This window comes from Oncorhynchus clarkii, chromosome 18 (assembly GCF_045791955.1).
Source record: "Oncorhynchus clarkii lewisi isolate Uvic-CL-2024 chromosome 18, UVic_Ocla_1.0, whole genome shotgun sequence".
NCBI classification, from domain to species: Eukaryota; Metazoa; Chordata; class Actinopteri; order Salmoniformes; family Salmonidae; genus Oncorhynchus; species Oncorhynchus clarkii.
In genome coordinates this window covers 11,668,851-11,681,856 of record NC_092164.1, presented here as the reverse complement: position 1 = coordinate 11,681,856, position 13,006 = coordinate 11,668,851, and the positions used below count along the sequence as shown (strand labels likewise).

Below are 13,006 nucleotides of genomic sequence, written 5' to 3'. Positions count from 1 at the left end.
CTCGTTTAGTGAGGTAGCAGTTGTCACACTAACACTAGGTGGTGACACCCATGGTTGTGGCAATGCAAGGTGTGATGTCACTACTTGGCAGACTACATAGATGAACACACCCACTCAACAGTATACTTACTAGCTTACTACTGCTATATCAACTACTATCACGCCACACTGTTGTCACGGGAACAACGTAGGGAGACCGTAGTCGTTTAACTATGTCCCATCTTGTCGACCTGTTTGTCTGCTGTATTTGGGGATTACGTTTTTTTTTTTACTTACAAATGTATATGAAAAATCTCTTACTGTAACTTTGTTATAAACATCATTAAAAGTAGTAACATTGTTGCCATTGTGTCTCTCTGCAGAAGAAAAGGACAAACCTGATAATCAGGTCTTTGTAATGGCTTTATTATAGTGCTGAGGCACATTATTTCTTATAAACATGAGGGGAAAGTTTACACTGTACACTGTATGCAAAATAACAACCTACATATTTATTCTTTAATTACATTACTCCAGGTATAAACTAGAAAAGCAGTAGCCAATGAGGAAGGGTTGGTAGAATGAGTTTCAAGGTCAAAGGTTACAGACTGGGGGTGTATGGGGAGAAGAGACGAGCTAAAGTCATAAAATAGTGATAAAATATAATCAAGTTCATATATTAAGACAGTTATGAAATTGTTACTGGTGCAAAAGTCTACAGATTTTCCAACAAAAGCCTGAAAGATAAAAAGGGAGTAACACAACTGCAAACATACTTTTTACACAACAAGGACTGTTCTAGATACCAGTGATTATTAGATGTTGGTGGGTAAATAACTAACTATTCACTAATTTAAAATGATTTGAGAAGAGGGATATGGAACTGTTGCATACAACAACGCTGTAGCAGTATACTGGTTGCAGATAGAAAGGCAAACAGGAGAGACCGCTGGACGAGGCGTGATCCTCCATGATGTTTCTGTTAGCGAGGAGGGAGAGGCTGCATCTGGAGAGAGTCATAGGTATCCTTGGTGGCGGCACTCAAACCCTGATAGAGAGATGGAGGGGGACACAGTCAACTAGGATTGATACCAAATCTCTGACTAAACCCTTGCCTCATCCACTTTGTTCCAAACCTCTCACTGCACACTTCCTTCCCTCTCATCTACTTCCCTACCACTGTCCCCTCAGAGAGAAACTAATAGTGAAAGGGCTGTTGTTTGTGTATTCGGGCCTTGTTAATTGATTGGTTTCAGCGGTGGGGCGTGGTCAATAGGGAACGTGCAAGTAAGCGTTTCATTGGACTGTGTGAACCATGTGTATCCTGTGCATCCCACAAATAAACTTCAACTACACACCTGGTACACCTGGTCGTTCTTGTTCCTGCGGCGCTGCTTGTCCTTCACAGCGATCTCCCTGTACGTGTCGTCTGTTGATTTTTTAAGGGACTGCGGAGGGAAACAGTGAGTTATGAGAAACATCCATATCTGTTATAATATCTAAACTAACATGAAATGATACTGCATGTTGGGTAATGCACTTACCGTGTACGTGTCGTCATTATTCCTGCGATTCTGTGAATAATGTAACAAGGTACACAGAATCAGGCTTTTGATGCATGATTGGGGTAATACGAATCTCATTCTTCTACATGACATATAGATCCACACACACTTACATCGCGTGCCGTTGCACTCTCTGGATCTTTTCTGTTTATTCGTCCATAACCGCTCCCCTCCGTTGGTTTCAGATCCTAAAAAACACAGGGACAGTGTTCCAGGATCAACAACACAACCCCCCCCCCCCCCCCCACACACACACACACACACACACGACTACTCACAGTGTAGATATCGTCATCCTCCAATATCTTGCCCCTGGACTTGAAGAACTACAAAACAGAGAGAGATCAGCCAAATATGTTGAGACAATAACTGGTCTTAATAAAACTGGTACCCGTAAATCCAGTCAGAGGTTAATCTGCATCTACCCATATAGTGGTGTATAAACTTGGACTCACTTTCTCTCTGAGCAACAGTCCAGTGATGACGAGACCATAGAGCAGGAGGAAGCCGTCCAGAATGTAGCAGAGTTTAGGGTCGTACAATGGGGTCATCGCTTCTGCAGGGGAGAGGTTGACATTAATGAGAACACACACACAAACACCCCCGGTAAAACCCACCCCTCACTGGTAGAAAGATTATGTCAGGAAGGTGAATGGAAGTAGGCGTGTGTGCGAGAGTGTGTATGTCTCTATGTGCACTCACTTTCTCACACACATTGAACAGAAACAGTTTGTTAACTTTTTCACTTCTCTCTCTCTCTGTGCGTCTCAGGAAGACAGTCATATGACAGTCAGGCTCAGTGTGGTTGCTGTGACTCTAAGCCTTTTTGTGGTGGGGGTGAGTGGAGCTGTATCTAGCTCAGTGGTTTCCTCAGCTGCAACACGTTCTGAGTCTGAGGTGGTATAACTGCCTATGTGAGCCCCAGGTGTGTGTTTCTGTTACATATATGGCAAAGACCTATTTCCAACTTACTTTGTACTAGGACTGATTAAAGCTTAGAGACCAAATCAGCCACATCCAAACGATAGGTATCGGTCCATGGACTGCAAAATACACCCTCCCCCCTCCTTATCTGTCATTTCCACTAGGACATATCTGATCTAGAAAAAGTTTGGCCTCCCTTCAAGAGAGAGACTGACGATAAGGACGCAGTCAGGATTACAGAAGCAGATGAAACACTGTGGTCAGGCCTCGGGATGGCTGAGACACTGTGGTCAGACCTCGGGATGGCTGAGACACTGTGGTCAGGCCTCGGGATGGCTGAGACACTGTGGTCAGGCCTCGGGATGGCTGAGACACTGTGGTCAGGCCTCGGGATGGCTGAGACACTGTGGTCAGGCCTCGGGATGGCTGAGGCACTGTGGTCAGGCCTCGGGATGGCTGAGGCACTGTGGTCAGGCCTCGGGATGGCTGAGACACTGTGGTCAGGCCTCGGGATGGCTGAGACACTGTGGTCAGGCCTCGGGATGGCTGAGACACTGTGGTCAGGCCTCGGGATGGCTGAGACACTGTGGTCAGGCCTCGGGATGGCTGAGACACTGTGGTCAGGCCTCGGGATGGCTGAGACACTGTGGTCAGGCCTCGGGATGGCTGAGACACTGTGGTCAGGCCTCGGGATGGCTGAGACACTGAAACACTGTGGTCAGGCCTCGGGATGGCTGAGACACTGAAACACTGTGGTCAGGCCTCGGGATGGCTGAGACACTGAAACACTGTGGTCAGGCCTCGGGATGGCTGAGACACTGAAACACTGTGGTCAGGCCTCAAGATGGCTGAGACACTAAAACACTGTGGTCAAGCTTCAGGTTGGCTGAGACACAAACACTGTGGTCAGTAAGCTCTTAAGAAGTGTATACAGTATACACTGAGTATACCAAACATTAGGAACACCTGGCCTTGAACTGAGTATACCTTCAGAGGGACAATAGGAGACCTTCAGCACGGTGAATACAGAGGCAAGTGTGTGTGTGTTTCCGCATTCAGAAAAGTTCACAATTGTCCTTTTTTCCTGATCTGTGTGTCTGGATGATCATGTGACCTCCAGGTAACTGTCTGCATGCACAGAGCCCTTACTGTTTAGTAATAATACATGTATTTGTAGATGTGGAGATGTTTTCTACTGCAATCTGCTGTCCGCTTGCACCTGCAGTGGATGAGAGAGGAGGCTGTGCAGTAGTCTACATGTGTCAGTCAGTGAATGAGAGAGGAGGCGGAGCAGTAGTCTACATGTGTCAGTCAGGAATGAGAGAGGGAGGATATGCAGTAGTCTATATGTGTCAGTCAGGAATGAGAGAGGAGGCGGAGCAGTAGTCTACATGTGTCAGTCAGTGAATGAGAGAGGAGGCGGAGCAGTAGTCTACATGTGTCAGTCAATGGATGAGAGAGGAGGCTGTGCAGTAGTCTACATGTGTCAGTCAGTGAATGAGAGGAGGCTGTGCAGTAGTCTACATGTGTCAGTCAGTGAATGAGAGAGGAGGCTGTGCAGTAGTCTGTGTCAGTCAGTGAATGAGAGGAGGCTGGGCAGTAGTCTACATGTGCCAGTCAGTGAATGAGAGAGGAGGCTGAGCAGTAGTCTACATGTGTCAGTCAGTGAATGAGAGAGGGAGGATATGTAGTGGTCTATATGTGTCAGTCAGTGAATGAGAGAGGAGGCTGAGCAGTAGTCTACATGTGTCAGTCAGTGAATGAGAGAGGGAGGATATGTAGTGGTCTACATGTGTCAGTCAGTGAATGAGAGAGGAGGCTGAGCAGTAGTCTACATGTGTCAGTCAGTGAATGAGAGAGGAGGCTGTGCAGTAGTCTACATGTGTCAGTCAGTGAATGAGAGAGGGAGGATATGCAGTGGTCTATATGTGTCAGTCAGTGAATGAGAGAGGGAGGATATGCAGTGGTCTATATGTGTCAGTCAGTGAATGAGAGAGGAGGCTGTGCAGTAGTCTACATGTGTCAGTCAGTGAATGAGAGAGGGAGGCTGTGCAGTAGTCTAGATGTGTCAGTCAGTGAATGAGAGAGGAGGCTGTGCAGTAGTCTACATGTGTCAGTCAGTGAATGAGAGAGGAGGCTGAGCAGTAGTCTACATGTGTCAGTCAGTGAATGAGAGAGGAGGCTGAGCAGTAGTCTACATGTGTCAGTCAGTGAATGAGAGAGGGAGGATATGTAGTGGTCTACATGTGTCAGTCAGTGAATGAGAGAGGAGGCTGTGCAGTAGTCTAGATGTGTCAGTCAGTGAATGAGAGAGGAGGCTGAGCAGTAGTCTACATGTGTCAGTCAGTGAATGAGAGAGGGAGGATATGTAGTGGTCTACATGTGTCAGTCAGTGAATGAGAGAGGGAGGATATGCAGTAGTCTACATGTGTCAGTCAGTGAATGAGAGAGGGAGGATATGTAGGGGTCTACATGTGTCAGTCAGTGAATGAGAGAGGGAGGATATGCAGTAGTCTACATGTGTCAGTCAGTGAATGAGAGAGGGAGGATATGCAGTAGTCTATATGTGTCAGTCAGTGAATGAGAGGAGGCTGTGCAGTAGTCTATGTGTCAGTCAGTGAATGAGAGGAGGCTGTGCAGTAGTCTATGTGTCAGTCAGTGAATGAGAGGAGGCTGTGCAGTAGTCTACATGTGTCAGTCAGTGAATGAGAGAGGAGGCTGTGCAGTAGTCTATGTGTCAGTCAGTGAATGAGAGGAGGCTGTGCAGTAGTCTATGTGTCAGTCAGTGAATGAGAGAGGAGGCTGTGCAGTAGTCTACATGTGTCAGTCAGTGAATGAGAGAGGGAGGATATGCAGTAGTCTACATGTGTCAGTCAGTGAATGAGAGAGGAGGCTGAGCAGTAGTCTACATGTGTCAGTCAGTGAATGAGAGAGGAGGCTGTGCAGTAGTCTACATGTGTCAGTCAGTGAATGAGAGAGGGAGGATACGCAGTAGTCTACATGTGTCAGTCAGGAATGAGAGAGTGAGGATATGCAGTAGTCTACATGTGTCAGTCAGTGAATGAGAGAGGAGGCTGAGCAGTAGTCTACATGTGTCAGTCACTGAATGAGAGAGGGAGGATATGCAGTAGTCTACATGTGTCAGTCAGTGAATGAGAGAGGGAGGATATGCAGTAGTCTACATGTGTCAGTCAGTGAATGAGAGGGGGAGGATATGCAGTAGTCTACATGTGTCAGTCAGTGGATGAGAGAGGAGGCTGTGCAGTAGTCTACATGTGTCAGTCAGTGAATGAGAGAGGAAGGATATGCAGTAGTCTACATGTGTCAGTCAGTGAATGAGAGAGGGAGGATATGTGGTCTGGTGCACTTGTCCGGCTGCATTAGCAGCACTGTACCACCAGGGTTGTTGAACCAGCCTAAAAGAAAATGGTTCTTCGCCTCATGTCACCTGCACTAAAAGCCATGGCAGAACACAGGATGTGACTCATAGAAGACAGGGTCAGGGCTCCAGTAGCAGACTGGTGCTGGGTCGTATTCATTAGGTACCTGGACGGAAGAAAACAGACAAACACGGAGGGGCCACCTGAAATTGTCCTATAATTAACATTTGTTTTCGTTTCCTGTTGCAAAATGTTTTGCTAAGGTGTGCGCTAATGAAGACGACCCTGTTAGGACCTTGTAAGAGGGGCCTCATCGAAACACTACAACAGGAAATGCTTTCTTAGTCTAATCAAGTAATAATGTAGTCATTTGGTGAATGCGTTTATCCAAGGAGACTAAAATATATACTCAATTCAAAATGTTTGCAGCTTGATGATTGAGTTCAGAATTGAACATTCGGCTGGTTTTACTTGCCTTTCAGAATCCAAAAAATGTATTTAATTAATTGTGCAAATAATAAAACCTACAGCAACAGCTATAGAACACAGCTAGATTGTATGGTCATTTGTGAATTGTTTCATTGAGGTCTGCTCTGTGTAAAGACTACAGCATCACAATGTCAAAGTTATTTCCATTTAAAATGTATTTCCTTCATCCTCCCTGACCGTTTGTCTGTTCTGTCGTTTACCCTCAGAAAGTGGGACGGAGGCAGAGCTGTTGAAAGTGTGACGGAGGCAGAGCTATTGAAAGTGGGACGGAGGCAGAGCTGTTGAAAGTGGGACGGAGGCAGAGCTATTGAAAGTGAGACAGAGGCAGAGCTGTTGAAAGTGTGACGGAGGCAGAGCTGTTGAATGTGGGACGGAGGCAGAGCTGTTGAAAGTGTGGAATCAGAAGCATAAAGTTGCACCCTGACCCTTAAAACAAAGTCCTACAGGTCCTGTGTGGGATTGTTCCTGCAGTCTTAGGTCAACATAATATACACTGAGTGTACAAATATTAGAAACACCTTCCCAATATTGAATTGCACCACATTTTGCTCTCAGAACAGCCTCAAATCGTTGGGGCATGTCGAAAGTGTTCCACAGGGGTGCTGGCCCATGTTGACTCCATTCTTGATACACACGGTAAACTGTTGAGCATGAAAAACCCAGCAGCGTTGAAGTTCTTGACACAAACCGGTGCTCCTGGCACCTACTACCATACCCCGTTCAAAGCCACTTAACTGTTTTGTCTTGCCCATTCACATTCTGAATGGCACACAGACACAATCCATGTCTCAATTCTCTCAAGGCTTAAAAATCCTTCTTTAACCTGTCTCCTCCCCTTCATCTACACTGATTGAAGTGGATTTAACTGGTGACATCAATAAGGGATCCCAGCTTCACCTGGTCAGTCTGTCATGGAAAGAGCAGGTGTTCCTAATGTTTTGTACACTCAGTGTAAACGGTAGAGACTGAGGCACGGTGCACAGCGTTGCACACCGCATCAACTGTATTCACTTGACTTTTTTGTATAATGTATGTAAACTCTGGCTTCAATCAGATCAAGGGTTAACTGGCGATAGCAGACACCCGCATAGCGGATGTTTTGCCGTTGTCGAAGGAGGTGGAACTGCGCTAGCGCAAATCGGCGAGCAGCTGCTCTTGCGATCATTGTCACGAAGCCACACTGTCCCACTGGCGTTAGAAGTTCAGAAGGAGAAAGTGGAGGCTGTATAGAAATAATGACGCTCACATTGAAAAACATTCAACCAAATAGTTTCTATCATCATAATGGAGGTGTAGATCACATCTCACATTCCACTGTTCTGACTTAGAAACAAGGCTGCATGGGATTTCTGTTCATGCCACTCCGTGCAGCCAATGGCAATGTCCGCTTTAGGTATAATGCCAGGAGCTGCTTGTGGATTTGACAGCTTCTAACGCAGTCCTACCTCCGGCACCGCCGAAACGACCGCTGTGCAGATGTTGGCTAAAGCGAATCTGAATGATTAGAGCAGTTTGTGTAAATTCTGTTTCTCTCCCTATATTGTTAATTGCTAGCAGCACCAAGTCATATTCTGGGCATGTGTAGGAATAAAAGATGATTCTGATGTTTAACGACAGATGGCCTACAGTTTACTGAGCGGAATTGGACATTGAGTGAGTGATTGACTAAATGAACAGCCTTTGTTCTGTGTTTGTAGCACCTTTTAATGTGTACATACCACAAAACAACATTTACAATGAGGTCATTCAGTAAACAATCGATTTGTTTTCAGTAACTTTTTGTCTTTTGACCTAGGAAGGAGACGTTTCCACTATCACTAGCACTGCCATGATCGTGGCTGTGGTCGCCTCACAGACAGTCCCTTCCCACCACAGGTAAACCTTAGTGTGGTTAAAGCCTCCTCAGGGGCCTCTGCAGAAAGGGCCAAACACATGTGGCAGGAACAGCAATACTTTGTCTCCACTTCAAAGTACTTGCTCCAGATAGTTCATCACGTTAACGTTGACATAAAAAAAATGGATCTGCGTTCTTCATCACTTCATACTCAAATGTGATGCTTTATAGCACCATATTGTGCAATACTTCCACTGTGCAACACATTTACATGTGAACAAGTTCTAGTGAAGGTTAACCCTGATTACATGTTGTGCACGTTAAGTTAGGGTCAAGTACACCCACACTCCAAACTGAACTACAGGGCTATGGAGAAACCACATGTCCTGTAAGAGGCCTACTGACAGGAAATTAAATGTAATGTGATTAACCCCAGCACCATGAAACGTGAGGTATGATTACGGTCAAGTCCTAGATCGCAGATCATCGTGAAGTGATATTATCTGACACAGGAAGCTTTGAGTGTGAAGCTGTCAGTGAGAGGCTGGGGGGGGGCATGGATACGGGTGGTGGGGGGGCGGGTGTATCAGACCTGACATGATGAGCTCTGTAGGTTGTGTGGTGGGGGGCGGGTGTATCAGACCTGACATGAGCTCCGCAGGTTGTTTCCTAATAACTATTTTTAAGAAACAGCTGCATCGCTACAAGAACATATCTGTCTCTCTCTCTCTGCATTGCGGTCAGAGTTCGTGTCTCAAACCCTGAGACGCTACAGAGTCCAGTTGTATAACATATTGCACAATTTTGAGTGTGTGAATGTATGCATGTGAATTTGCAAGAAAAAATATTTTAAACAGAAATATTGGAATTTGTCTACGTTGTGTGGGAACCTAGCCTGTTTTTCACTGAGTATGTGAATCCAACATTGATTATTACAGCAAGGGGAAGAGTTCATTTTGAAATAGCCCACCCATAAAACAAGGATTGTGTGTTTGATTGAATAGTAGCCTCAGTCTAGTCCATCTCAGGCCTGACCAGTGCAGTGGCCACAGGTAAACGGTGACAATTTGAATGTAAAGGTCAAAGGTTACAAGCTTTTTAATTGTTGTTAAAGAGTTTGCTGCTGAGGTCTTTTATTGCCAACTTTAGCGCCATGTACTGCCAGTGACCGTGTTGATGGAACATACCACCGATCTACTGGTCTCCTAAAAGGAAACTGACTGAAATCTTTGTTTTGATAGATTATTTTGCAGTGTGGTGACATCAACATCTATCATTTCTCGGTAGAAGTTTGTTGGAAAGAGAGAAACAAGTAGGTGTGTTAAAATCCTTGTTTAAAAAAAGTGACACTCAGCAACTTTGATGTACCGTCATTGAGTGATGTGATTTCACCCACGGAAAACTCTTTTTGAAGACGTGAAGACATTTCCATTCAGCTTTTGCCTCTGAAGACAGACTGTTTATGTTTCAATTACATAAGCAGATGATTTGAGTAGTAAAAAAAAACATGTTTCTTTTTCAGAGATTGTTGATCAGTCTTTAGAGCCTGTTGAGCAATGACAGCATCGTTTAGTTTAACACGCAGGCCAATATTAAGGGTGCAATTTAGCTGGATGAATTGCATTAAAACATTTTGAATAGACCATTGCATTTTTTTAAATACAAATTCTGCAAATCAACACATTAGTAATTTTACATAAACTGCATCTTAAACCCCAAAAGTTGCTCACTGTGATTAAATAAATATCACTACATGTCATTTCAGATTTTATGGACCTGCCTTTGTCATTTAATTAGTTAATAGTGTAACTGGTAGTATCAGCTTTCAAACGCTGTTGTTGAGAGCGGAAACAGAAGGCCCTCCTACATGGTTCTCTGTCTCAGTGGGATATGAGTGAGAGAGAACCCCAACCTTGTCATGGTTACAGTAATGTATCTCACACCAAACACTGTTCTATGACGGGTTCAAAAACAAAGCTTCCCCAAAATGGCACAGCCAACTGGCAGAAAGGAGAGAACCGCTGACTGAAAATGAAATGGAGAGGTGGAAATACATTGATTGTTTCTCTAATGCAAACACAATGAGCAAATCATAAAGCGCAAAGTGGAGAAGCTATTGACAACACTGACACGTTCTCTAATAAGCGTGTAAGAGGACTTGTCCAGTAAGGCAGTATATCGTAATCTATACATCTTTACCGTCCGAATAGGACACTTGTATATTGTCCAAAAGAACCCACCATTATTTAAACACATAGTACAGTAACCATAAACCTTTCCAGATTTTTAAATTGCTTATCTAAATAAAGAGTTGACCATTGACCGTCATTCACACGCATACGAACGCACACCACACACACACACACACAGTAATATGGTGGTATTATACATTTTGTATTGTAAATATGTATTGGTGTAATAATGTTATATGATGTACTGTTTTATCTTTTGTTTTATGTGTAATGTAAGTGTCTTAATGTGTTTGGACCCCAGGAAGAGTAGCTAATGGCAGCAGCTAATGGGGGATCTCTAATAAATACAAATTGGTTGACAACGGGGCCCGAGCGCTCACACGAACAGTCACACATACTGTAGACTAGCCTAAGTCGCCGACACTGCCTCTGCAAAATCAGAAAGTTACAATTATGAAATAAATATTTTTAAATGAAGTAATCATTAGCAATTTAGTTGTTAGCGTGAACCAATCCAAAATATATTTCTGCATTAGATATTCTTCAAGCGACCCCTCATTCTCTGTTTTTGAGAGAGAAAAAAAAAGTTGAAAAAGTAAAATCATGATGCTCTCTCTCCTCCTTTTCTAAACCTTACCATAACCTTTATTTCACTGGTTGTGTTCTAGGATTACATTACCCTTTCTGCTAGAACATTACACGGAGCTAAGTGATAATGACAAGGTAATGGTAAGGTATATAGCTACTCACAATGAAAACAGTATTTGTCCAGATAGACTATCCCTAATTTCAATATAATCATATTATTGATTGAGAGTAATGCACCACATACTTTGCACTATATTATAAACTGGGTGGATCGAGCCCTGAATACAGATTGGCTGAAAGCCGTGGTATTTGATACCGTATACCACGGGTATGACGAAACATTTATTTTGACTGTTCTAATTACATGTCTAACCAGTTTATACCAGCAATAAGGTACCTCTGGGGTTTGTGGTATATGGCCAATATGCCACGGATAAGGGCTTTATCCAGGCACTCTGCGTTGCGTCGTGCGAACGAACAACCCTGAACCATGGTATATTGGCCATACACTACACTCTCTTCAGGCCTTATTTCTTAAACACAACAATACCGTAACTTCCACTGACAGTGAGGATTTGAGAATGACTGTTGGAACAGGGAACAAGAATATGATAATTTTACTGGAATTAACAAATCTAGGTAGATGTTTTAAATTGTCTTGTTTAAAAAAAATATTTCAACCTGTCCCCTTTGATGAGAGAACACAACAATCAGAGTGGAAGGAGACAGCAGACACCTCTGTATTCTCCACATGATCAAAACCCAACTCACAGTCAGAGCCGGGTCTCTGTCCGTCTGTTCACTTGTGTACAATACAGATCACACACACACACACACACTTCACAGTAACGTAACATTTGAAAGCCAATCCAAACCAACGTGAGGGCATTGACACGATGGAGAGAGTAGTAAATGTGGTAGTAAAAAGTCCCTTCATTCAGTGCCAAGAAGTTAAATATGGGTCAAGTTAGCATTTCTTCTAACAATATGCCCTGGTTCTAAACACCTGTGTGATAATCTGGAACTCTTGTGTTTATTAAACCCTCTATATGACTACAGCGCTGTGTTTTGCTCTCCCTCATTTATCTTTTCCTGCTTCATCAAAGATGGCCGCCTCTTGTTGAGAAACAGAGGACACCACCATGAGTGAGCCATGTTTTACCCAGCCAGGATTCAAAGCACCATGCAGGCATCATAGGTAGTACGACTCAATTTGAGTGGGTGCCTGTACAGCTGTATAATGGTCTATAATGAGTAAACTAGACTTTCAGCTAAATACTACGGAGTTACACCAGCTCTTTGATGATACCAGGTTGATGGAGGCTTCGGATGGTTGAGCACCGATTGCACCTGTGCTCATCCCTGACCCCTGTCAAAGAGAAACAGGGTTTGGAGGGGTCTTACCGACATAGGGTAGTGCAGTAGACAGGACCAGCAGGCCTCCCGTCCACTTCCGAGGGTCCATCGCTCCTCTCTGGATGGGTGCGGTCGAGCCCCTTCTCTTAGAAACCGTCCCACACTCCTCTCTGCTGTCTTCCTGGGCCTTGGGGGATGATGGCCCTCCAAAGATGGGTTTTGTGGGCAACCTCTCGTTCTCCTGTCTCTCTCTCTCTCTGTGTTGGGGTGGTGTTGTCCTCCTACAGCAGCTGCTTGAGGCGGAGTGATGCCTCGACTCGCTGGCGGCTCCTCGCCTTAGCGTACAGGAAGTGGCTTAGTGTTGCTCCACCTGGTTACACAAGACAGACACACACGCCTCTCTCAGCCTGGCCTACACTTCCCTTATCCTCAACTCTAAAGACATGGCTCCTTCTCATTACTCAGAGGAGGCACTTCCTGTCAATGTTGAGAGGAATATGTTTTTGACTGAAGGGCTGTGTGTTACACAATTGTATTGGACTCATCTACTTAGTAGCCCAATGACTGAAGAGCTGTGTGCTATAAGTTCTATTGGACTCATCTACTTAGTAGCCCAGTGTGACCAGTCATGCTTACTTGCATCCTACATGGGAAAACCAACCTGATTATTTAATAAGATAAATATTACATTTAACAAGA

The 13,006-nt window shown here is 44.4% G+C and overlaps 1 protein-coding gene across 1 annotated transcript; it reads right to left on the bottom strand.

The window, feature by feature from the left end:
- Positions 1-319: 319 nt before the first annotated feature.
- LOC139372991 (T-cell surface glycoprotein CD3 zeta chain-like) lies at positions 320-12,604 on the bottom strand. Its single transcript, XM_071112908.1, has 7 exons — positions 12,356-12,604; positions 2,000-2,100; positions 1,823-1,870; positions 1,658-1,732; positions 1,524-1,553; positions 1,338-1,427; positions 320-1,027 (listed from the first exon to the last, which is right to left on the bottom strand). The coding sequence occupies exons 1-7, from the start codon at positions 12,414-12,416 to the stop codon at positions 962-964; spliced, it is 471 nt and encodes a 156-aa protein (XP_070969009.1). The 5' UTR covers positions 12,417-12,604; the 3' UTR covers positions 320-961.
- Between the last annotated feature and the right edge of the window lie 402 nt (positions 12,605-13,006).